This window comes from Gorilla gorilla, chromosome 8, assembly GCF_029281585.2.
Source record: "Gorilla gorilla gorilla isolate KB3781 chromosome 8, NHGRI_mGorGor1-v2.1_pri, whole genome shotgun sequence".
In the NCBI taxonomy this organism is placed as follows: Eukaryota; Metazoa; Chordata; class Mammalia; order Primates; family Hominidae; genus Gorilla; species Gorilla gorilla.
This window is the reverse complement of record NC_073232.2, coordinates 138,390,190-138,416,496: the sequence shown is the minus strand read 5'-3', so window position 1 is coordinate 138,416,496 and position 26,307 is coordinate 138,390,190. Positions and strand designations below refer to the sequence as shown.

General features: G+C 43.3%; 1 protein-coding gene across 3 annotated transcripts in view; it reads left to right on the top strand.

Annotated features, from left to right (window-relative positions):
• The window catches only part of ADAM12 (ADAM metallopeptidase domain 12), a 377,010-nt gene that overhangs the window by 261,574 nt on the left and 89,129 nt on the right, over positions 1-26,307 (top strand). For all 3 annotated transcript variants that reach the window (XM_019034886.4, XM_019034889.4, XM_063710574.1), the window contains exons 6-8: positions 10,046-10,232; positions 18,436-18,501; positions 19,620-19,691. In XM_019034886.4, coding sequence (XP_018890431.3) covers positions 10,046-10,232; positions 18,436-18,501; positions 19,620-19,691 — 325 coding nt within the window. The remainder of the gene's footprint in view (positions 1-10,045; positions 10,233-18,435; positions 18,502-19,619; positions 19,692-26,307) is intronic.

Below are 26,307 nucleotides of genomic sequence, written 5' to 3'. Positions count from 1 at the left end.
CTCACACAAGCCACGAGCAGGTCTCGTGTTCCTTGGTTTACAGGTAAAAAGCAGAGACCACAAAAGTGACTTCCTCATGGCCTCTCAGTGATAGTGGGCAAAACTAGATCTTAAACCCAAGCCTGGCTGACCCCCGTTCAATTTTTTTTCTGGTAAACCTCTTGCATAATTTGGATCCAGTCTTCTTTTTCAGTCCCACCATCCCCTTCCTGAGGAAACCACCCTATTCCCGCCACGCTGTTTTTTTGGCTGTTTCCAGAGCATGCCCCCACATGCGTGGTGCTGCCCCTCTGCCTGGGACACACTACTCCCTGCCCTCCCTTTTGACTTTGGAAGATCCACTCTTCCCTCAAGGCCCAAGTCAAACACTGCTTCCTCCTCCAAGAAGCCTCTCCTGGTGTCGCCATCTCCTCATCATCTGGCTCAGCCATGTGCTGTCATGCATTTCCTCATACATTGCAGTTCTGGTAGCATAGCAGGTGCTTTGTAAATATGTGTTTACGTCCCTGTCTTAAGGCCCCTATCCTTCCTTGCCCATGCCTTGGTAACTGCCGTACCTCATTCTACGAGGTGCCTGCAATGTATAGGTCTAACACCCAGAAGGTCAGGTGCATGGAGGTGGCCTTGCCTTCACCTTCCTGTCTGCTACACTGGGAATTCCAGGAAGGCAGGGACTGGGTGCCCCAACACGGCTGTGTCCTAGACCCTGGCATGTTACAAGTACTCAGTAAGTAGTGCAGGAATAGATGTGCCCTCCCCAAAGGTCAGGCAGTTCATAAACCTTAATTTTGGCCAATCTACTTTTTAAAAACTATTTAAAGTGCAGTAGATCATATGAAGGAGGAAATTGGCATGGAATGGCGGTAAAGCCACTTTGACCTCCACCTTTGCACTTGTGGTGCTCGCTCCATCAGCACCTGTCTGACTAGCCCACCTGGCTCTCCTCCAACCTCTGGCCAGGTGTCTCTAGCCAGGTTTCCACACTGCTTCCCTTCTCCCTTCTGCTTCCTCCCATGGAGATCTTTGGACATCCGGGTAAACTCCTGTGAGAGCCATCCCTGGGGGCCCACCTCAGCTGTTTGCAGATATTGTTGGACATGTGCACGAGTCAGCAAGAAGCTTTGACGTGCATGCCACAGGGATCCACTGGCCACCAGCCATGGTGGTTTTGCCAGGTGGCATCTGCTCTGAAGGAGATCCAAGGTCAAGTCTCTCAGCTCTCCCCGGGCCCCACTGTCACTCAAAACTCAGGATGTCTCAATCTAAACTCCTCTGGGTAGGTCTCCAGACTGGCTCTCCACCTGACCTCTTGTCCAGAAGGTCCACACCACCTCGAGTCTATAAGCCTGACCCCAGGGAGATTTCTGTAACCTATTGTATCCACCCAGGCCCTGCACGCTCTCCCCTATAGCGTCTCCTTCACCCCTCTCTTCTATCACCATCCTTGTTCAACCCCCCTCTTAGATTTGAAAATTGCCTCCCCCACTGTGCTTCTGTCTCCACCCCTCCTTTCATTGCCATGTTGCACATTCTAGAAGGTCATGTTTTAAAAACACTACTAGATCATATCATAAATCCTGCCAACCCATTGCACTCCAGCCCACCTTGGCTCTCCCATGGCTTACATGTCAAAGCCTCTAGTTCAGTCTCATGCTTGTTCAATAGTCCTGCAAATATTTAGTGATCACTTACTCACCTACTGGTCGCGTGCAAACTGCAATGCTGGTTCTAAAAAAAACAACGAAAATAAGGAAACTATTCCCTGGGTGTGTAAAGGAAGCCAGATATCAATTTAATAAAATGTTGTTAGTGACAGGAAGCAGGTTGCACAAAACCACATGAGGAATTCCGCAGAAGGGCCCTAGATGCTGGGGATCCTGAAGGAAGGGTTGGCTAACCTGGACCTCGAAGGTCACTCATCAGCCTCGAAGGTCATCCCCAGCATTAGTGCTGTGCGTGACCCTGAAGAGGAGGCTAACCATCCAGTCTGATGAGGGCAAGTGACCAGGCCCAGGAGCCAGGTCCCAACTGGGACATCTTGGCTCTGCTGCTGTTTGGCTGTATGGCTGTGTCTGTTTCATAGGGCTACCTTCACAAACTGCCACAAACTAGGTGGCTTCAAACAACAGAAATTTATTCTCTCACTGCTTTTCAGGCCAGAGGTCTGAAATCAAGGGGTCAGCAGGGTTGGTTTCCTCAGCAGAGTCTACGGAAGAATCCCTCCCACATCTCCCTCCTCGCTTTGGGTGGCTTCTGGCCATCCCTGCTGTGCCTTGACTTGAAGATGTCACTCCCGTTTCTGCTTGCATCTTTGCTTGGCCTTCCTCCCTACGTCTGTGTGTCTCCTCTTCGGTCTCTTCTAAGGACATGTGTCGTTAGATTTATGGCCCACCCTAGTCCAGGACAATCTCATCTTGAGATCCTTAATTTAATTACATTTGCAAAGTCCCTTTTCCCAATAAGGTCACGTTCACAGGTCCAGAGATTAGGACTTAAACATATCTTTTCTGGGGGCTGGGGGGGACACTATTCAACCCCCTGCAGTGACCTGGGGGCTCTCATCTTTATTTTCCTCATTAGTAAAATGGGCTCATGTTATCTGCTTTACAGGATTGCTGTAAATATTAAAGAAAATAATATATTCCTGGCCGAGCACAGTGGCTCATGCCTGTAATCCCAGCACTTTGGGAGGCCGAGGCTGGTGGATCACGGGGTCAGGAAATCGAGACCCTCCTGGCCAACATGGTGAAACCCCGTCTCTACTAAAAATACAAAAACTAGCTGGGTGTGGTGGCACATGCCTGTAATCCCAGCTACTCAGGAGGCTGAGGCAGGAGAATCCCTTGAACCAGGGAGTCAGAGGTTGCAGTGAGCTGAGATCACGCCACTGTACTGCAGCCTGGCGACAAAGCGAGACTCCGTTTCAAAAAAAAAAAAGAAAAGAAAAAAAAAAAGGAAGTAATACATTTGAGAGCCTGGCTCATGGGGCCATGAAGGATCAAGAGTGACTGCTGATAGGTCCAGAGTTTTGGGGGGGAACGATGAAAATGTCTGCAATTAGATAGTGGTGATGTTTGCATGACTCAGTGAATATGCTAGAAACCATTGGATTGCATGCTTTCAAGGAGTGAACTTAATGCTATGTGAATTATTTTTCCATAACACTGAAATTTAAAAAAGGAGCCTGACTCAGGGAATCTTTTCATACATCATAGCTGCTATTATTATTATTGATGTGCTGGTAATGCTGGTAATAACACTTTTCTTTTTTTTTTTTTTTTTTTTGCGACAGTGTCTCACTCACTGTGTCACCCAGGCTGAAGTGCAGTGGTGCGATCTTGGCTCACTGCAACCTCCGCCTCCCAGGTTCAAGTGATTCTCCTACCTCAGCCTCCCGAGTAGATGGGATTACAGGCACGCACTATCACACACGCTAATTTTTGTATTTTTAGTAGGAATGGGGTTTCACAGTGTTGCCCAGGCTGGACTGGAACTCCTGACCTCAAGTGATCTGCCTGCCAGTCTCAGCCTCCCAAAGTGCCAGGATTACAGGCATGAGCCACCATGCCCAGCCCTTGGTAATAACTATTCTTAATGTGTTTTATCACAGTTTAAACTCTTACCTCCTCTGTCGTGCTCCCACACCCTGGTCATGAGTTATATTTGAAATGGGAACCACGGGCAAGGGGTCTTTGCATGTCTAGCCTAGTGTCTTGCACATAGTAAAGGGATAAAGAATATTTGTTTTGACTGTACCTGAGTAGTTCACATGGAAATTACTGAAACCCTGTGGTGCTTATGTGTTAAGTAATACTGCTGCCACGACTGTTTATCAAACATGTATGGGGTGAGATATTACTTTTACCCACGAGTTCCTCCAAAAAAAAAAAAAAGCTGAAATTAAATTTCAAGCCAACTGCTTTTCCACCACGATTGACAGCACCACACTGAGACCAAAAGTCTTTTTCTAGGAAATTCAGTTAGCAGTTGGACACTGAGCTAGCCAGGATAATTCATGTTTTCTAATCATCATCTTATTACAGGCAGTCAAAATCCATGTGCCACTGTCCTGCTTGCCGGGTGCAGTCAAAAAAATCAGGATCAGACATTAAGCGGCCCCGGTGCCTGCTGCATCGTGGCTTTGGAGATTAAAAACTAATTTTCAGAAGGACAAAAACTTATCTTGAGGAAATATAGGTCTCTTGAGTGTCCACTTTGAAAGCTAAAATAATCAACTAATTAAATTTTAATAGATTCCTCTTTGTTTCCTGTCAAGGAAAAACAACAGGATTTTACATGTTAAAGGAAGGCCACTGGTTTTCAAAGCAGCGGCTCCATTTTCTCTTTCTAATTCTAATTCTAGTCCTTTTCTTTTTTAATTCTGCTTTTTTCATGCTCCTGCTGGTTCTGGGCCCCTCTCTCAAAACTGCACAAAGGGAAGCAGGCGAGTGTGGGGTTGAGAGGCCCAAGCCCGGGGCACACAGGTCCCGACTGGGTCCCCAGCTCTGCCACCTGCGCACCTTGGACAGTGGGGTCATGGCGGGAGCTGCAGCCATGGTCAGCAGAGTGATCAGTGTACGGAGCGCAGCCCAGAACCTGGATCCTAGAAGAGTGCCACAGGGGGGTGACCCTGACCACCCTGAGAACCCCCTTCTCTCTGCCCCAGAACTTGGCCTGAGCCTGGGGTGATGGCTGGGCCGGCCTCCTCCTGTCGCTCTAGAGAAGGGACCCACGGTCTTCATCTTTCCCAAACATTGGAGCCTTTCTTCTCATCTTTTCCCCCTACTCTACCTAGGGAGAAAGAACCCCACATGCAAAGTCCACTGGATTTAAATTCCATGCTCTGAGAGTCTTCCAACTTCAGGTTTACAACTAAATATCTGTGACATTCAACTTAAAACAAATTACATTCACTTATCTAACTCAGGGCCAGTAAGGGCTGTGAGAACATCAAAATGTATCTCAGAAACCCTGAATGCTTCAATTTTGTGTCCACTGTTGTTTCCAGCAATTCTTTAGAGCTAAATGATTAATTATACCCAAGACAGTCCAAAGCAATTATTTAATTAAGCTTATTATAGGCTGCCAATTGTTTGCAGTAAAGGGAAGGCCTTCATCCTGATTTCTCAACATCTGGCCTTTGGATGACTTAAAAGATAAAAGAAGATAAGAGAATATTTTTACGACTAAGTAACAATTGCTAGAAATATTCCACTATGTAGAAAAACTTTTTCAGTAATTTGCTTCTCATGATTAGAATGTGGTGACATGTTTTACAGTTAAGTGTTCAGCTTATTTAGATCCAATATAAAATAGAAAATGTTGCAATACAAAATGAAATGTTACTGCCATTTTCTTTTTAGGGCAGAATTGATGGTATTCATTTCCTCTTTCCCCTTGCCTGTTTTTGTTTTTTTTGTTTTTGAGAGGGACTCTCGTTCTGTCACCCAGGCTGGAGTACAGTGGCACATCTTGGCTCACTGCAACCTCTGCCTCCTGGGTTCAAGCGATTCTCCCGCATCAGCCTCCCAAGTAGCTGGGACTACAGGTGCGTGCCACCACACCCAGCTACTTTTTGTATTTTTAATAGAGATGGAGTTTCGCCATGTTGTCCGGCTGGTCTTGAACTCCTGACCACAGGTGATCCACCCACCTCGGCCTCCCAAAGTGCTGGAATTACAGGCGTGAGCCACCGCACCCGGCCTCCCTTTGCCAATTTTTTTAAGTTCGCATCCTTAATAAAATCAACTTTAATAAACAAAAATCCTCTCCTACCTATTCCAAAGTTAGAAGTCTACATTTTATTTCATAAAGAACATCTCAGAGAAGAAGACACAAGCCACCCCACAGAGTTGATGACCAAAGTAATCCCTGAATGATCTGTTTGGTGATACACATGGACACCAGTGTGGGGGAAGGCAACACTTCATAGAATGACTTTTAGTCAATCTGGACTTTGGATGACTTAGAAGGAGACATGAGAACATTTTCATGACTAAGTAACAATTTCTACAGATTTGGTATTTGAAAATATTAAAAAATGTTTTAGTTGCTCCAAACCACATTGGACCCCCTCTTCTCTGAAGGATTAAGTGTTACGGTTCTTCAAATGCACATCTTAGCTCTCACAGGATTTCTAATTGTCCCGGATATCTCGATGCTGCCTTGTCTATTAGGATACAAGTATCCTGAGCATGATAGATCTGTTTCTCCCATTGCCCATGACAACTCATAAAACAGGATTGGTGGAGTAAGCCAGTTAAATACTAATGAGTTGATTAGTCTGTATTTGCTTACCAGTTGTGTTCAAAATAGATACTTGACTAACTCAAGCCTCTTCCTTCCGTATCATTTGAACGTTGAGATACTGTCAATCTATTAAAATTTAAGAGTTGTTAAATACTACCTACGAATGGGCCATCAATGAGCATAGGATGATGAATGACTGAACAAATATGTAAGCAGTAATGAATGACATAGGAACACCTTACACAGTCCCTTCTTTGGAAAGAAGCTTAGATTGAGGAAAACTGATGGAGTTTGCAACTTGACCAGCTATTCCTTGAGGATTGATGTATACCTAGATCCTTGGGTTGCTGCAATATAAATTATATATTAGAAATAATTATTATATAAGATTATATATTATTATATAATTATATAATATATAATTATTATCTATTATATTATATATTGTTACATATTATATAATTACATGTAATTTCTGATATATATCATATTGCATATTATATAATATGCAATATATTATATATTGCATATAATATATAATTGCATATGTAATATATAATATATGTTACATGTAAGATAATATATATTATGTATTGCATATATAATATATATTACATGTATAATATAATATAGTATATTATATATTATATATTGTATAATATATAGTATGTATATACTATATAGTATATATACTATATATATACTATATATATACTATATATACTATATATACTATACTATATATACTATACTATATATACTATATTATATATACTATATATATAGTATATATAGTATATATGATAGTATATTATACATGTAATATATAATATATTTAATTATATTGCATATAATATATTGCATATGTAATATATAATATATTTAATTATATTGCATATAATATATTGCATATATAATATATAATATATATTATATTGCATATGTAATATATAATATATTATATTGCATATGTAATATATAATATATATTATATTGCATATGTAATATATAATATATTGCATATGTAATATATAATACATATTATATTGCATATGTAATATATAATATATTATATTGCATATGTAATATATAATATATAATTATATTGCATATATATTATATAATATATATTATTATATATTGTATATTATTATATATTAGAACTAATGCCCTAAACCTCATTCCATTTACATAGACCTTATCCTCACTCCTGAATTTGCTAAAATAATCTGCAAAATTTTGTGGTTATGTATGTTGGGGCTCAGAAAATGATACCCCAAAATATGGATCTTTGACATGCTGAACTGAAGGAAAACCCTCAAGGTCTCTCTGGCCCCTGGCACCCGCCTTCACCCCATCTGACTCTCCAAAAGCACAGGATGAAGTTGTTCTCTGACGTTCCCTTATCTGCCTAAACTATAGACCCTCCAAAAAAGAAATAAATTACCTTGGTCCCTCTCTGAGTTTTCATTAACTAATGTCACAGGAAGAAAGACTGAAGCCTGTCAACACATCCAGACAGACTTTTGTCATAAACCGTTGTCTGTTCTGCAGGCCCAATAGACTTTGTCCCAGGCCATTGTATGTTCTTCCAGCCCAATGAATTCCCCTAAAAATCATTTACTCACCCCCTAAAATTATCCATACTTCCCTATCTCCCTTTCTCCTAAGAAGGGTTTATAACCATCTGTGCCCCCATTGAGTAATCATTCTTCTACAATTCACCTGTGCTGTGACTGTTAAAATAAAATTGTATGCCTTTTCTCCCATAATATTTCTGCCTTTTGTCAGTTGATTTGTAGTGAACTTTCAGAGGGCAAAGGAGGACGTTTTCCCTTAGCCCCTACAGGCATGTATGTGAATTATTCTAGGGAGAGTCTGAGGAGGTTCATGTCTCACGAAAGGTTAGTAGTCACTGTATTAGAAGGGTCCATTTCCAGTCAGATGAATTTTACATGAAAATTTTGTGTCTTTCTAAAGTGGAGAGATAGTGGTCACCTCGCTAAATAACATAAGGTACTAGACACATGGGAATTCAGAGATGCCAGTTTGCTGTTACCCAAATTGTCATTTCTCCAAAGAAAACCTTTCTCTCAACATCAGGAAGCACCTTTTAAATTAAAGCACTTCACTGCCCCACCTTAGCAAAGAGAGGAATGAAAACCAAGCTGCAGGCCAAGGTTCCCATCGTTTGAAGGAACCCGACAGCCCAAGGCTAGCATTACTCATTTCCAGGCAGTGGGATGTGGCCTTGGCTGTGAGCTCCAGAAGGTCAGACATGTGTCATGGTCCATCGCTAAATGTCACCTTCTATCTCTGCAAGTTAGAGTCTTCAGCAAATTTGTCCATTTTTAAAAAGAATCTATGCTTTCATTCCCAAACCTAAAGACTGGCTCAAAAGGTTCTTTCTTAGTTATTGTCATTCCCAGAAATGTATTTATATTATTAATGCTATATTTTATATCACAGAGCCATGAGTGACCAGTATTCCTATGAGCAGATGGGTTAACAAAATACAGAACTTTCCTGAAATTGTCAGTCTTTCAGTTAACCTGTTAACAGATGCCTAATCCATGAATCTGCCCTTCTTAATAGTAAAGAAAGCTACCACCTCTCAAGCACTGACCTGGGGCCTCCCCTGGGCTAAGCGTTTTGACTCGATGACGTAGCAACCCTGAGAAGTAGGTACCATTATCCCCATTTTACAGGTGAAGAAACCAGGGCTCAAAGTTAAGGTCACATACCTAGTAAGTAAAACACTGGAACTCAAACCCAGAGCTTCCAGACTCCAGAGGCCACCCTTGCAGCGTTGAGACTGGCACTTCTCCCTGTAGTGTTCTTGATTCCAGAAAGAGCTGAACACAGGATCCAGAGGCCAGACCTCAGCCTCCAAGAAGCAGTGCTAATGCTCTGTGTACTTAAGTGGGTTCCTTTATTCACACATCTCCCACAAATTAAATAAGTAAATTAAAAAATATAAATTTGTACTCATGGTGCTTATAATTCCATCAAATATTTAGGGAATAGGGCTGATCAGGATAAATAATTAGATGTAGGAATTGTCCTTTTATAAAAAGATTTCCTAATGGCTTTTGGAGCAACTTGGATGGAACTAGGGCCATTATTGTAAGTGAAATAACTCAGGAATTGAAAAACAAATATGGCATTTTCTGACTTCTAAGTGGGAAGTAAGCTATGGGTACACAAAGGCATCCAGAGTAATATAATGGACATTGGAGACTCAGAAGGGGGAGGCCAAGAGGCGGGAGAGGGATGAAAGACTACCTGTGGGGTACAACGTACACTACTCAGATGACAGATGCACTAAAATCCTAGACTTCACCATTACACAATTTATCCACGTAACCAAAGGCTACTGTACCCCTGAGGCTATTGAAATATTTTAAAAGTAAACATTTCCCTTTGAAATGTGTCTGCTAATTCAGATACAGTTATCTTCTAAGCAGTTGAAACATCTTTTTCCTCATTCTTCTTCCCGGCAATATATCTTTGAGACATAAAAAGAGATAAAGACATACAAAAGCAAAATGCACTGTATTCTTTACCATAAAATATTTCAAACAGAAGAAAATTCCTAGGCTAACTTTCCAAAAGATTTGCCAAATGAATCAATGCAAACATATGTCACAGAAACGTCCTTTCCAATCAAAATCTGAGAATATAAGTAAATTGGTGTTTCTTTTTTCATTCTCTCTCTTGTTAAGAGCTGTGTCTTGGCCATAAACAAGAAGCTGTCCTTAAAATTATATATTTTTTCTTGTTTCTTTTTCAACAGGGGACTTATTGTGTTTGAAAATGAAAGCTATGTCTTAGAACCAATGAAAAGTGCAACCAACAGATACAAACTCTTCCCAGTGAAGAAGCTGAAAAGCTTCCGGGGATCATGTGGATCACATCACAACACACCAAACCTCGCTGCAAATAATGTGTTTCCACCGCCCTCTCAGACATGGGCAAGAAGGGTAAGGGGGATACTTGATTTTGTGTTTCTGGAAAGCTAGGAGCTCAAGCTACGGATACCCCACACTAGGACATCTGGAGAAATGTTGCCATCTAGATGATGCGGCATCTGGGGGATGGAAGTGCCCAGTTTATCTGGAGGTGGTAGACATTATACAGTGGGACACAACCATAAGCCAAATCCCCATCACTGTACTGCAGATGTCAGTCTCAGACTCATTAAAATATACTGGGGAAAGTCACACAGTTGGGATCAGAGGATGACAAATTTACCCCCCCAACCTCTACCCCCACAAGCTCAAGATTCATGGAATCTCCCAAGAGACCCTACTATGGTCCTAGGCCCAGGGTTGGGCGCCACCATGACAAGCAAGACAAGATCGGACCCTGACCCACTCTCTGGCAGCTCTCCATCTACTGGAGGTGAAAGACTACACAGAGCCTTCTTTATTAGCAAGTTTGGGTTCTTATAATTTGCAGAGAATTCTCACTCTTTGCCCACACACTTATGCAGAGGTGAACTGGCCTTCCTCCACGTGATGTGGCTCAGGAATCTTGCTTATCCACAGTCCAAGCTGCAAATGCTTGTCCTAGTTCCCTCCTGGGACCATCCAAGCAGTCTGTGTTTTCTGGCCACCAGCCCCTGGATCTGCTGATAAAATGTCTTCCTTTTTGCAGCAGCACTGGAAAGAGTAGTTGCCTAAGGGAGTCTGTGCTGCAGACAGACTTCCCTTCCTGACACGTGTAGTGTCACACCATGAAACCTCCACCCCTAAGGGCGGCCTGCCCCTTTTCTGTCTGGCATTATGTGGGCAACAGAGGCTACAGTAGAGCTCTTTTAATAAGGATTAAAGGCAATCGTTCCCAACATTTGGCTGGAGGCCCTGAATTTAAATGAGCAGAAACAGATAGGAAATTATCAACAATTTCCTGATTTTCCATTTCTGGATTTCCTGTTCCTCTGTTGACAAGAAATAAAGAAAATTTATAGATAGGATGTCGCTTGTGCTTATATTTGACTGTCCGAGAACATTTCTTCTAGGTTTCTCCTAACCCATTGTTGTCTCCTAACTTGAATTTCAGTAGACCACTGCTTAGCACTCAATATTTAATGAATATTATTCTTGGTTCATTCTAAATCATTTTTCTACTTGGAAACAGTAGGGGTTATCCCAAATGATACCTTCTAGTTCTTAGAATTCCCCTCATACCTGTGGATAGATGTCTGTTCCCCTAAAACTGCTCTTATCAGAACCAGTTCAGGACTTTTAACTCTAATTTTACATTCATTCTTTCAGTCCAGGTATTCTGCTTGTGTAACCCTCACGTCTTCTGTTTGCTAGTATGTTTCTAAGAGTTTCTATGGCAGGTGCTCACAACCTCTTTTTCGTTTCCTGCCCCATCACAGGAAGGGGAGGAACTCTCCCATCTGGTACTGTGGCTCACCTTGACATTGCTGCTTGGTGGCAGAACACTGTATCCTAATCCCAAGGAACAGAGCTTGAAAATTAACCCCCCAACCTCTACCCCTACAAGCTCAAGAGACTTTTCAACTTGTGCTTCTCCCCGCTACCTGTCTTAGTGGTGGATTTAAAGATCAGCCTCTGGGGTCCCACGGCAGGTTTATTTTACTCTTCAAATGCTTTTGCCTTTGATTCCAAACCTTGGAGAAGATGTGATTAAGCTGTAGCTTTACCGGTCATAAGCAAGTAGAACATTTGCATTTTGTTTTCCAGGCTCTTTGCTTTGAGTACCTTGTTAAATGCACGTTGCCCACGTTACAAGATTTATAATTTGATGGCTTAAATGACACTCAAATATGTTTGTCGTTTCATATAGAAGTACAAACTTGGTCTGTACTTGCCAGCCATATTTTAATTCTTTTAGCTTACAGCTTTCTTGAATCATGATTGTAATTTCCAGTCATTTTGACTTGTGGAGAAATGGGGAGAATGGGAATAACAACGGTGCTTTGTTAATAATGCATATTGAAGTGCAAATGAACCTTTAAATTGAAAAGGGAAGGCATCAATGCCGGTCAACTCGGTTCTCAATATTTCTCTCTAGAAAGCACTGTGATGGTTTTTATGGAAGAGAAAGCATCCTGGACTTAAAATGCATGTATATAATGAAGATGGTGCGAAAAATAATTTCAAATATGTGGAATCCTTGTGAATTGGAATTATATAGTAGATTGTTTGGGTTAACACCTATGGTAAATATGAAAGGGACATTTCCTGCCCCACTTATGCTGCCTTTATTTCACTCTTAAAAAAAAAATCAATAGAAAGGCTGCTAACAAATCTTGTTTATGCAATGCAGCAACTGCATTTGCTTTTTCCCTGCATTTTTCTGCCCCCACTAAATGTTAACTATTGCAAAGACTGGTTTGCAGACTGTGATTTTTCTGCAGATGTTTGCGTTTTTCTTCACAGAGCATCAGGAATAAATCTGCACTCAGGGTATACACTGGCTGTGATATAAACCTGAGCTATTGTTTGTCATTTTTACAAGGCTCTACATTAGATTTTAGTGAGAACCCAAGTTGCCCCTCGAAGGGCACAGAGAAACAGGGAGTGTCACAGTCAGCTCATTCTCTCTGTGGATTTTTGAGTCTCCATCCTGAAGCCTCCTTACTATTCAGCTCCCCCACAACAGACTCCTTCCCTCTCCATCGGCTACTCATTCAAGAATGCAAACCAATTTTAACATCATCCTATGCAAGCTCTGAGCAAGGCAAAGATGGTAAATCTACTGGAGAAAATCACATAAGACATCCCAAAGGCAAATGCAAATTATTTTTGAATTGCCTTTTCTTTAGGGATTATCTGTGCCATTGTTCCCCTCCATTAGTATGGATAATTATGAGTCAAATAGAAAAGTTGCTGCCTTCTCTGAAAAGAAATGTTTGCTTGGGTACTGTGTACATATAGGACAGCGAGTTGGGGAGGTGCTGTTTTGCTTCCTCGAAGGTGGCCATTCTGAAATGAACTGGTGCTAGTGCTTTTGTGTTTCTAGACAGCCTATCGGGTTTGTTTAATAGAAGGCACAGTAGTGGTGGGGTATTTGTAGCCATAGCAGTATATAGCACATTATACGTAGAGCCTAATGAGAGTTGAATATCAGGAACTGGCCAGAACTGTTTGAAAACTCCTTAAATATGACAGGCATACTGAATTCCTCTCTAACAACCATCCTTGCTTCCATGCCTCTTCTAAGAGACTGTCATGTTCTTTTACTACCTTAGTTGTTCTTAAAGCTTGGTGGTGGGGGCCGGGCACGAGGCTCACGCCTGTAGTCCCAGCACTTTGGGAGGCTGAAGCAGGCAGATCACCTGAGGTCAGGAGTTCAAGACCAACCTGGCCAACGTGGTGAAACCCCATCTCTATGAAAAATACAAAAATTAGCAGGGTGTAGTGGCAGGCACCTGTAATCCCAGCTACCTGGGAGGCTGAGGCAGGAGAATCACTTGAAACCAGGAGGCAGAGGTTGTAGTGAGCTGACATCATGCCATTGCACTCTAGCCTGGGCGACAAGAGTGGAACTCGTCTCAAAACAAAAAATAAAACAAAACAAAACAAAAGAACTGCTTGGTGGGGAACGGGGCAGCACCACTTCCTTGGCCCTGGGCTTTGAATATCTATTTATGTGAGTGGAGGCTCCAGTTTTCCAGGTGTGGATTCCTAGTGAGTTTCAAATCCACTGAAGCTCTGGATAAATAAATAATAGATCTGACTTGTGTCATTCGTTTTTAAGGCTTAATTTCAATACTTCACACTTCTCCCTATTAACATTCAGTTTGCCGGATTCAGCCTGTTCTCCTGGCAGAATGTCTCATTTGTTTACTTCTGCCCACCTACATGTCAGCCAGGTGTCAGAGGCTGTATCCTGTGTGGATATGATCAGTGTGTGCTGTCCCCATGCCAGTCACGGTCAAGGATGGTAGAGACAACCTTTCCTAACCGAAACTGGAGCTCAACTTACAAATACGCGGAAAGTGATCTTACAGTCAAGGCATGGAGCGTTGCTTGCTTGAGCTAATACTGATTGTTTTCTTGCCTGGAGGAAGAGAAACCAAACTTTTGATTAATTTCCTTTGCTGATATTGCTGGCGATGGACACATTGGCTGTGGTCTCATTGTGATTGTTGTTTTCTCGCTGTTGGGTGATAGCACAGCTGGCTTGCATGTGGCTACCCATGTCCATCATGACTGCCACCTCTCACCTGGACGACTGCATGGCCTCATTGCTGCACTCTCAGCTTCCAATATCATCCAATATCATCCCCCTAGAATCCGTTCTCCTTCCAGTAGCCAGAGCAATATATTATATATATATATATATATATTTTTTTTTTTTTTTTTTTGAGACGGAGTCTCACTGTGTTGCCCAGGCTGGAGTCAGTGGTGCCATCTCGGCTCACTGCAACCTCCACCTCCCAGGTTCAAGTAATTCTTGTGCCTCAGCCTCCCAAGTAGCTGGGACTACAGGCGTGTACCACCACACCTGGCTAATTTATCTGTTTTTAGCAGAGACAGGGTTTTACCATGTTGATCAGGCTGGTCTTGAACTCCTGACCTCAAGGGATTCGCCCACCTCAGCCTCCCAAAGTGCTGGGATTACAGGCGTAAGCCACCACGCCCAGTTGCAATATTTTTAAAATCTCACATTCAAGGCCCCCATGCTCTTAGATTATTAGGCTATCACTCAACCTCCTTGCCATGGCCCCAGTGTCCTGCCCCCATCTTCCACCTCCTCTCATCCACTCTTGTCCGCCATTCGCCAGACTCCGGTCATACGGCCTGTTGCCAACACCCACAAGCTCTCCCCAGCCTCAGGACATCTGCTGTTGCCATTCTATCTACCTGAAACACTGTTCCCGCAATCTTTCCACACATGCCTCTTTCTCATCCTTCAGGCCTCAGCTACCTTTGGCCTGCCCACTGCCCAGCTTCATCCTACCTGCAGAACCCTGTTTATTTCCTTTGTTGTACTTTTCACAGACTCTCTCTTTCTTTTGTTAATTCTGCATGGGCTCACCTTCTCCCAGGCCCCACCAGAATACGAGTTTCAGGAGGACACTGGATTTCCCGAATATGGGTTTCCTGAATATGAGTTTCAGGAAGACACTGGGTTTCAGGAATATGGGTTTCAGGAGGACACTGGGTTTCCTGAATATGAGTTTCAGGAGGACACTGGGTTTCCTGAATATGAGCTTCAGGAAGACACTGGGTTTCAGGAATATGAGTTTCCTGTCCACACTGTATCCCCAGCACCCTACACAGGGCCTAGTGCAAACAGCATCCCTGGTAGATAGCATGGGATGAATAAATGTTATACAAATGGTCTGACCCATATGAAGAAAGAATTGCAATGAGGATTTATTATAGCCCCAATGTCAACTTGCTTTTCTAACTTGAGTTAAGTTCCCATTGCCAGAGTCCTTATTGCAGGCTGCTCGGGGGTTATTTATCCTGGGAAACTTGGCTGTGATGACTTTGAGAGGCCCAGTAACTGGTTCTTTCTTGAGCAAGATTCAAAGAAGGCCTCTGCCTCCACCTGGGAACGGAGACTTTTAGGCTAATCCCAGAGGCTGATGTTCCTGTTTGAGGAAGGGCTTTTGTTCATAACCCCCCAAAATGAAAATCCAATCGAGCAACCAGTTTCTTTTTTTAAATTTTTTAAAATTATTATTTTAATTTCATCTTTAAAAAAAAAAACAGGATACATGTGCAGAACATGCAGGTTTGTTACATAGGTATACGTCTGCCATGGTGGTTTGCTGCACCTACTGACCCATCCTCTAAGTTCCCTCCTCTCATCCCCCACCCCTCAACAGGCCCTGGTGTGTGTTGTTCCCCTCCCTGTGTCCATGTGTTCTTATTGTTCAACTCCCACTTGGTTCTCTGTTCCTATATTAGTTTGCTGAGTATGATGGCCTCCAGCTTCATCCATGTCCCTGCAAAGGACATGATCTCATTCCTTTTTATGGCAGCATAGTATTCCGTGGTGTATGTATACCACATTTTCTTTATCCGGTCTATCAGTGATGGGCATTTGGATTGGTTCCATGTCTTCAGCAACCAGTTTCAAATGTTGCTCTCCATATCACAAATTTAAAAACATGATTCTTTGTTGTTTTTTTTTAACTGGACAGCCAGATAGGTGGAAATCACGTGGGGATAATGTAAACCTCTCTCTGTGTGTGCAGCTAACAGGAGAATAAACCTCCGCCCTGAGCCGGCGACTCCCCCAGTGCTTCTCTTTATTATGTGGTTAAGCTTCCCTCTGAGCTTGCAGTTCTCTGAATTCATGAGAAAATGTAGACTTCTCTGAAAATTGCAGAGACAGGAAAATTGTGTTCACATGTTTGTTTTTATTATCTGGAATTGTGTATTTTCTAAATGGGGATCCTAAGCCAGTTGGAAATATCCCATGGTCGTTTATTTCACCCCTCTGCAGGCTGAAAAGTGTAAACGTCTAAACAACCAGATTCCTTTCCATGAGCTTTTCAACGAGAGATTAGTTTTTCATTTCTAGAGCTATATTTTATTCTGCATAATTAGCCAAATTTTTTAATGATTAATCAGGGAATTATGGACAACAGAGAGGGTTCTGCCTCTTTCACGCCTCAATGAGGAAAAAGGGCAAGATCTTCACACTTTCAGAAGGTGTCTCATTTTGTGTGCACCTGTGGGCACCATGGGGGCAAATGTCTTTTCTTTTATAAGTAACGCATAGTTATCACCATAAAGCATGCCTACAACATACAGTTACAAAGCGTAACAGTTTCTTCTTGTAACATTGTAAAGATATGAGAAATTGTACCTTTCCTGGTGCTTTATTTTTCCTTTTCCATAAGGTTTCCAGATATCTTTAGGAACACCTAAATTCATGAATTAGCACAGCTGGGCAGCAAGAAGGAACACTGCTATAATACAAACATTTTTCTTGTAAAAATCTGTTTGGAAGATCCCAGACTGATGGGGATTTGTTTTATAAAAGATGTTTCCCTCAGGATTATGTGACTGGAAACCTGATTCAAAGCATACTTTTGTGATTTTCTTTTGCTTTTGTCTGAAAGAGTGGTTATAACATGCAAGTTTTAAACTTGAAGCAGTGTGTGTAGTTAACTCATAAACCAGCAATATCAGTCATCAGGACCAAAGACCAACTTAACCCCCACTTCCTCCAACTGCATTTTATGGCAGAAACAGAAGGCTTTGTTTTTTGTTTTTAATGTTTGCTTTTTGAGACCACCGTCCACGAACTGCTTTATTTCTCTTAAAAATGCATTTGGAATTCTTCCAGTAATTCACAGAAGAGTGTGAATGCTTTTTGAGGAAGTTTGATTAAAATGTGATCCACTTCAGGAGCTGCCTTTGTGGGGGACGGGGTTCCTATTTCTGCTGCCTGAATCATCTCCATTCATCCACTTCCATATCCACTTTCCATGTTCTCTCAACTGTCTCACTCTTACGAAATCGCTGTTCTCCAGGGGCATATTGCAGTCTTATTTTTTCTTAACTCTGTTTCTTTCTGTTCTTTCTTTTTGCTCTTTTTTTTTCTCCTCATACCTTTCTCACTTCTCTGTTCATTAGTCTGACAGTTTCCTTTTCTCCAGACCACCCCGGTCTTCCATTGCTTCTAACTAGATTTTTATATGATCATTTAAAAAATGATTATACAGTTCCTGTTCAAAATGTATTCTCCTCCACTTTTCTTAAGTCTCAAAACAGGTACACTTGGACCATAAAGACAAAGGGAACAGCCACAGTGCATTGAACTCCGTCGTCTTCTCTGATGACCTTCAAATGTGGTCATCAGAGAAGACCTACACGTGGTCTGAAATAAACGACCTTTGACTGGCTCCTGTTCTAGAGAGTGCTTTGGTTTTGTTTGTTTATGTGCTCGTTTTGTTTAATAATCTTGATTTTCTGCTCCAGTAATCCGTGATTCAGCAGAAAGCTTAAACTCCTTTTTAAGGGTTTTCCGTGGAAATGGAAGCTGGTTACTCATGTTGAGAAGGTTTTACAAAGAGATGGTTGGAGTTGGGGTAAACTTCTAGATGGAATGGAGGTGTGAGGGCCTGGCGGGGATGGGGGATATACATTCTCAACCTAAAGTGTTTAGATTGAGAGACATTGACAGTCTTAATGCCAGAGAGGCATTAAGAGAGATTAAGTGCATGTTTACTCTTGGCAGCATAAAAGAGAGACCCTCAAGGCAACTAAGTATGTGGAGCTGGTGATCGTGGCAGACAACCGAGAGGTAAGAACTTTTTAAAATTTCTCAGTACGGTTGGTTAGAGATAAAAGAAAAAAGGACATGTTTTGCAAGTTATTACTTGCTTTAATGAACCTCATTTCCTACGTGCTCTTAAAAGCAATGGAAACAACCCATTGAAACAATGGTTTTCTGATTTTATAAAGCATACAATATTAAAAATTTATTTGATATATAAAGTAATGGCAAAGCCTGCAGGAAAAAGCAGAGTTGCTCTATACCTCAGCTCTCCAAACAAGGAGAATTAACTGAGAGGAACAACAGAAGGCTTTCGATTATATTCTAAAACATTTTGGGGAAAAGTTTAGTCTTTAAAATGGGACATTTAAAAAATATCCCATATGTCATTAATCAAAATGAATAAATGAATGAATGAATGAATGAATGAAGGCTATAGAGACACAGCAGAAAAATCCTCCCCTCTGAGCTATAGCTTGATACTACATTCATTTTTTATTTTAATTAATTTTGAATTAGTTTTTCTAAAGATTATCTTCTCTGTATTTACTGCCTCATTGGCATATATGAATTGGGTGATTGGGTGATATTTTCTCATAGACTCTTTCAACACCTATGAATGAAACAGGCTTGACTATTTTTCAGAAAATGATTCCCATTCTGGAAGGTCAGATTAGAGAGGGGCATGGGAAATTTGTTGATTTTTTTGTCTATTCTCCTCTGTATTGTTTGACAAGTTGCCATGAGCTTCTATGACTTTTACTTTTTAATTTTTAAAAACAAATATAAAGAAAATTTCTCAGGAAGTTAAAATCAAGTTGATGATATGAAAAATGGCTTTGGACTGACTTCTAGTTGTCTGTTTCCTCTTTGCCAAAACATGTCACTGCCTCCATCATTTATGAGGCTGGAAAATTGCAGAAGTTGCTGTCTTGAGAGCACTTGGCTTAGGCAGATTTCAGGGAATTTCAGGGAGTCCCCAGCCGGGAAAGTTAGTCGGCAGGATGCAAGCTCATTTTACCATGAACTGTGGAGGGTCCCCAGTGGTTTGTAAAATCCCAAGACTTCACATTTCCAGAAGCCAGGAAGATGAAACATGATTGATATTCTTGCTGGTATTAATGCTGACATTTAAAATTGTTAAGTTTCAGAGGCAAGGAAAAGATCTGGAAAAAGTTAAGCAGCGATTAATAGAGATTGCTAATCACGTTGACAAGGTAAGTTCTTTTTCAGTAGTTTTAAATCATTCAGATCATGTAAATGTTTGGAAATGAGGTTGGGGGACCTCATCTGACTTAGCAAGGAGATGAGGTTCTGCCTCTGGGCCTTGGTTTGGAACTGTTTCCTGTCCTCTGAGTGTGTAATTCCTGGGTCCTGGGGCAGCTTCAGGAGATGCCAAACCACAGCTGTCTGGACTATGGTGGCCTTGGTGACATGTCTTCCTCCAGGCTCTCTTCTGGTCAGGTGGAATACCAGTCTGAGGGTGTTTTGGACTTCCTGATTAGCTCCAGAACCCCTACAGAGTTCACCTGATCCTTCGGATTCCTCCTGAGCCGGGCCTCTCCCAGGTCTCCCGATGACGGATCCCACAGGCCCCTTCAATCTGTCCCCATCATTGCAGGCCTGTACCAATGTAACCCTGAGGGTGGGCTTGCATTTATAAGGGATCCATAGGCTCCTGGAACACAGAAGTTGACTTTCAGCTAAATCAGCTATTGGAAAATCCCTCGCCAAGAACAAGTAGGTCAGAAACTCACCTTTCACAAAGATGATTTCCTTGCTGGAGGAGCCCCTGCAAACCAGGTCCTACTCCTGGGGTACTTGTTCACTAACCGCTCCTCACACTGCGGGCCGGCAAAGAAAATGGTAGCGCTCTCTGTCTAAACCACCTGTCCTTCCTCAATGTATCCTGCTGGAGAGGATGTTGGCTATTTGATGCTGATGACCCTTAGCCTAAAATAGGCTTCTCACAAGCCCCGCATATTGGAGTTGCCCTGTGAGTTTCTGAAAGCATTGCTGCCCTCAAGGGGCAGGGCGGTGGGGGAGGTTAGACCTCGAATTTTCAGAAGCTCCCCAGCAATTGTCATGTGCAATGTGGATGGTGACCGCTGTCCTAAAGCAACCATAGTCTCTCAGCAATACTGAGTCTCTTGCCTGTGGGGACAGTGTGAGAAGGGATCTGGTCATGGCCGAGCCTTTCACATCCATGGTCCTCTGAAGCAGCAGATTTTACACATAGTGGTTTGTGAGGGTGCCTCGCTCTAGCCTTGTTTCCAAGCAATCTTATTCGATTTGAATTGCATTTTCTAAGTTTTCAGAAAAATGAAGGCAAAGGTCCTTTCAGAAATTCAGCTCCATATTACAAGACCTTATGCACTCTGCATCAATAATTCAGAATGAATCAGATGTGGTCCCTCCACTTGAGAATGTCAAGGCTGCGTAGGGAAGCAGACATGCAACCCACACAGCATGGTCCAAGGCATTAAGAACTAGATCCATGCTATGAATGGAGGTTTATGGGGATGCAGAAGAGAATCACTTACTTCTTCCCAGGGCCAGGGAGTCTTTGCAGGGAGAGGATCCTCAAAGGTAAGCTCAGTTTCACCGTGAGCATAGCAGAAGAAGGAGTATATGTGATGTGGACATGTATGTGCTTCATGTACATGTACATGCATGTGTGTTCCTATATGTGTTCATGTGTGTGTTCATACGTGTGTGTGCCCTGCATGCATGTATGTGTGTTTGTGTACATGCATGCTCATATTGTATGCAAATATATGCATGCAGAGCTAGGGCAGGAGGAGATGAAGCTGCAAAGATTCACGGTGCTCAAGGCCCCGGCTGTTCTACGAAGCCATCTTGATGTTATTCTGCAGTGAATAGAGAGCTAGGTGAATGTTTTTAAGCAGGGGAGAGATGCACAGGATAGTAGAAAGATATTCCTGCAGTTAGTGTGGAGGGTGGAATAACCAAAGACAAATAGGGCTGAGAGGAGCCTATTGCATAGAAATGATAAAGGCCTGAGCGGGCGCAGTGGCTCACACCTGTAATCCCAGCACTTTGGGAGGCCGAGGCGGGCGGATCACGAGGTCAAGAGATCGAGACCATCCTGGCCAACGTGGTGAAACCCCGTCTCTACTAAAAATACAAAAATTAGCTGGGCGTGGTGGCGGGCGCCTGTAGTCCCAGCTACTCGGGAGGCTGAGGCAGGAGAATTGCTTGAACCCGGGAAGCAGAGGTTGCAATGAGCCGAGATCACGCCATCGCACTCTAGCCTGGTGACAGAGCGAGACTCCATCTCAAAAAAAAAAAAAAAAAAAAGAAAAAGAAAAAGAAGTGATAAAGGCCTGACCTGACCCAGGGCAAGGGGAATGGGGATGTGAGAAGGACGAGGATTGAGAGAGGCTCGAAGGGATGTGTTTCCTGATTATTATTTTTACCAGTTACTGTGTGCCAGGCTCTAAGTGCTTTGCACACGCTCTCAGGTACATACTATTGTTCTTATTTTTAAAGCAGAGGAGGCTGAGATGGGCAGAGGTTATTCATTTGCAGGACGAGGGATGAGTGCTAGTCTTGCCAACTCCCAGCAGCAGGGGCTCTTGGCTTTGACTCTACTCCTCCTGCTGTGAGTCCCAGGACCTCATGATGACCAAGCAGAGGCTGAGGGCGAGTGGGAGACCACATGACCGCCAGTTTCGTTGGAGTGGAGGGGCAGGTAGACGATGCTTCATACCCCAGGAAAGGAGGAGCAGGAAGAGGAGTTTGAAGGGCACTCTGAACAGTCAGAGATCTGGGTTTGCCACTCAGAGAGAGGCTATGGCTACATGGAACTTTCTGGAAGCCAGAAAAACCCACATGGCCATTGATATCCTGGGATGATATTGCCCTTGTCCACCTTTGAAGCAGGTCAAACTCCCTGGCAACCCCTGCCTGTTGATGTGTTTTCAGTAGTTACTCTTTGCAGATTCAACTTTATCCCATAGTCCAGGTGCAGCAGAATCCTGGTGAAAGGCAAATCCTGGCAGAGGGGATGAAGGGTGGGTCTTAGAGGAGACATCAAAGATAGCACGGCAGTTAGAACTGGACCTCGGTCTAGACTGGACATTAGAACCCCTGGAGGGGAGTTTGTCTATTTGTTTACTTTTGGAAATATTGATTCCCACACCTTGGCCCAGGGATTCTGATTTGATTGACCTGGCACAGGGCCTAGGCACAGATATTCTCCAGGGTCCTCCAGTTATCCTAACATGAAGTGGGACTGAGACGCACTGGCCTAGAGGGCGGAAGGCTTAGGTGCCTGAGCTGGGAGCGCAGGTGCCACTCCAAGGTGAGCGAGTTGGACCATTGCCCCGAAGGCCTCAGGCTATCCTCAGACTGTCCAACGAGAAGAGAACACGAGTTCTTCTTAGACCTTGGGAGCAAAAGGAAATGATAAACTATATTAAACCCAAACTGGAAATTGCTGAAGCCCCATTTTAAAAAAGGGATGTGTTTGGGTCCTCTGTGTTTGTATTTCTTCACATTTATTCTAGGTTATATCTTGCTTCAGTTTGCAAAACCAAAAATGAGCAATTGGGGGTTTGTTAATAACTTGCACCGGTAATTAAAAACCACTGTGCCTCGGAAAAGTCCTAACGGACTCCGTGGAGTTTGCCGGCCTGGCTGTCCTTGTGTTTCTGGCAGGGAGAGAGCCGATTTGCTGAGCACACAGCTACCCCTGGCCCTGACATCCCTGTCCATCCCCAGCAGACGCCAAAGACCTTGGAGGAGATACCCAGGCCCCCTGGGAGACTTGGTGCTTCCAAGTCTATGAACAGATGACTCCCAGCTCTGTTACACAATTCTAAATTTCAGTTTTTCAACTCTACAAATCAAAGTGTCTCAGTCCAGAAAACAACGACTGTGCCAGTGGCAACTTCCTCATTTGCTGAAGTCTTGGCTCTCCTGGACCGTTCTAACTTAATAACTGCTTGCTGCATGGAGAAAGAGGACATCCTAGACTGGAAAACAGACGAGTGGTTTAGTGATGAAGGTGACATTCTGGAATGTTCAGGAAATCCCCCCATAAGCAAAACACAGAAGGCATGTCTGACACTCATGCTTCTAGGCCAGATGCTGAGAATTTTCCCCAGGTCCTCATTACATTCCCACAGGAGCCCAGGGAGCGCACCTGCCCATGGAGCTATCGTGGAGTTTGCATCTTCCACCCTTCACCTCCAGACTGTCCTTATTCATTAGGAAGTTAGTGTCAGCTGCAAATTCAGGGACCTGCTTCTGAAAGGACTCATCATCTATGTATTTAATTTCTTTTTTTTTCTTTCTTTCTTTTTTTTTTTTTTTTTTTAGACAGTCTTGCTCTATCCCCAAGGCTGGAGTGCAATAGCGCCATCTTGGCTCACTGCAGCCTCCACCTCCCAGGTTCAAGCAATTCTCCTGCCTCAGCTTCCCGAGTAGCTAGGATTACAGGCACCCACCATCAGGCCTGACTAATTTTTGTATTTTTAGTAGAGATGGAGTTTCACCATGTTGGACAGGCTGGCCTCAAACTCCTAATCTCAAGTGATCTGCCTGCCTCAGCCTCCCAAAGTGCTGGGATTACAGGCATGAGCCACCATGTCCAGCCTCTGTGTATTGAATTTCTTAGGATATTTTCACTCATGTGACAGTTTTCTTCTCCTCCTGTCCCAAACCAGTTGCCTGAAGGATGCAGTTTCCTTCATTAGACCCCAGGGGATTCCGCCTCACTGTTTCTTCCCAAAAGTCTCCAGTGCAGTGTCCCTGGACTTCCTATGTGCACCACGGCTTGGCAGTTCACTGTATTGTAGTTAACTGAACTGACAGTTCAGTGTGCCATGCCTTAAGCCCCTGGTAACCTCTGAGCGTTTGGGTGGCAGGGGCGAGGGCATCCAAATCTTTGCTCTCTCTGCCACTGCCGGCCCAGCCCACAGCAAGAGGCAAGAAAATATTTGTTGCTGTTGTGTAAACAGGTGAATCGCTTCAGCTGGATCTCTGACTGTGTCCACATATGTTCTGGGCTCTGTAAGTCAGGCAGGCAGCTGCCAAGCTCCATTTGTACAGCAGAGGCCCGTGAGCTTCTCTCCGGGCCTGGGGTCACAGTGGGCCGTCTTGGAAGGGAGTCTTAGTGCTCACAGAAGATGGCAGTGTTACCTAGTGGTTTCAAACATGAGCGTCAGGGTTAGCTGGCCTGTGTTCCAACCCCAGCCATGGAGTCGCAATCTTAAGTCACCTGACTTCTCCAAGCCTCCGTGTCTTTGACTATAAAATAGAAATAATAATAATTCTTAACACATGGAGTTGTTTTCAGGATTAAGCCACAGCACAGAAACCACCGTGGCATCATGCCTGTGATGCAGTAATGCTCACTAAACATTAGCTGTGGTGGTGTTTATTAGGAAGAATCAAAAGGAACCCGTCAGCAGCCCTGGAAAGAACTTTCAGAGCAGGCAGCAAAGGCATCATGTATGATGACTTGATGTGAGTTTAGCATAAATGACAGTCAAACAATGGCACTAATTTTGGAGAGGGGAGGTTGTCTGTTATATTACTACTAAGTATGAAATCTGTTCTAAGGATGTGGTTTGAGAAGCCTAGTAGGTGGAAATGCAAAACCCATCATTATCATGAAAAGCTCCTTGATGAGGAAGCAGCAAACCTAGCACTGAGGAGTGATGACACTTAGTCCTTTGCTGACCTTCATTACTGGCTCCATGCGACACTCCTAGGAGGCAAACCTAGTGTCTCCTTCCCAGATGCCAACCCTGAGCCCACGCAAGGTGTCTGACCCCAAGGAGATCTCTTAGCAAGCTGGCGTGAGCATCAGCATTGGATCGCCTCCGTTTCTGCTTTCTGATCACTGTTACCTTTGTATATAATAGAGCTGAAAATGTAATCTCTCAGTGGACAGCAGCCAAACATGTGCATTCAGAGTTCCAGAGCCGGCCAGGAACTTATTTTCGCCCCGGAAGCCTGGGCTGGGAGTTTGCAAGTAGATAGCACGGGCCATGCAATTCTTGATTGAAAACAAACTCTTGGGCTGTGTTGTAGTCATGTAATCGTCTCGTTAACTCATTAATGTAATGTCTGTAATTGTGATCTGTTTGAAACCAAGTTGGACCAATGCAATCAGCATATATTCTGCGACGCACTTTGTACCCCGGTCATATTCTCCTGCTAACCCAATGCTCACCAGATGACTGTGGGGACCAGCAAGGGAAAAGATGAGCTCACCTTATGTGGGTTAGAATCTAGGGTCAGATGTTCAACTTTGAGGAGTTTCTTCTACTTTAGTTCACCATGTTGGAATGGTGCCTAACTAGCAAATGCAGAACTTCTATAAGTTTTGTTATTGGCCAGATGCTTCCAGCAACTGAGAATAGGACCTGCTTTCATCTGGTGCTTGGCTTTGGCTGCTATCACTAGCCACCCTTTTCTCCGTGGCTACCTGGGATCTCAGAAGATGAGCGCTTTCTCCCTGTGTGCTGCCTCATACACTAGGGGCATTGAAAGATTTGACAGCCAACCAGGTAACACCATGTCCTAGCCCCCTCAACCATGAGTACAAAGCCATCTCCTTGTCTATGTGATGCCTATGAGGACAATGGGTAGGTCATACCTCTACCCTGACCACTCATCCTGGCCCTCTGAACTCCTATGAGACAAAGCCATCCCTTAGTCCCTGGAGGAGTTGCTTTTCCCTGCTCTGACCCAGAACGACCTGCCTGTAGGTGTAGTCAGGTATGGGCCATAGGCTGAAGTCAGGAACACCCAAAGATGGTGGGGGCAGGCAGGGGAGTGAGAAGTCTTGCTTTCAGT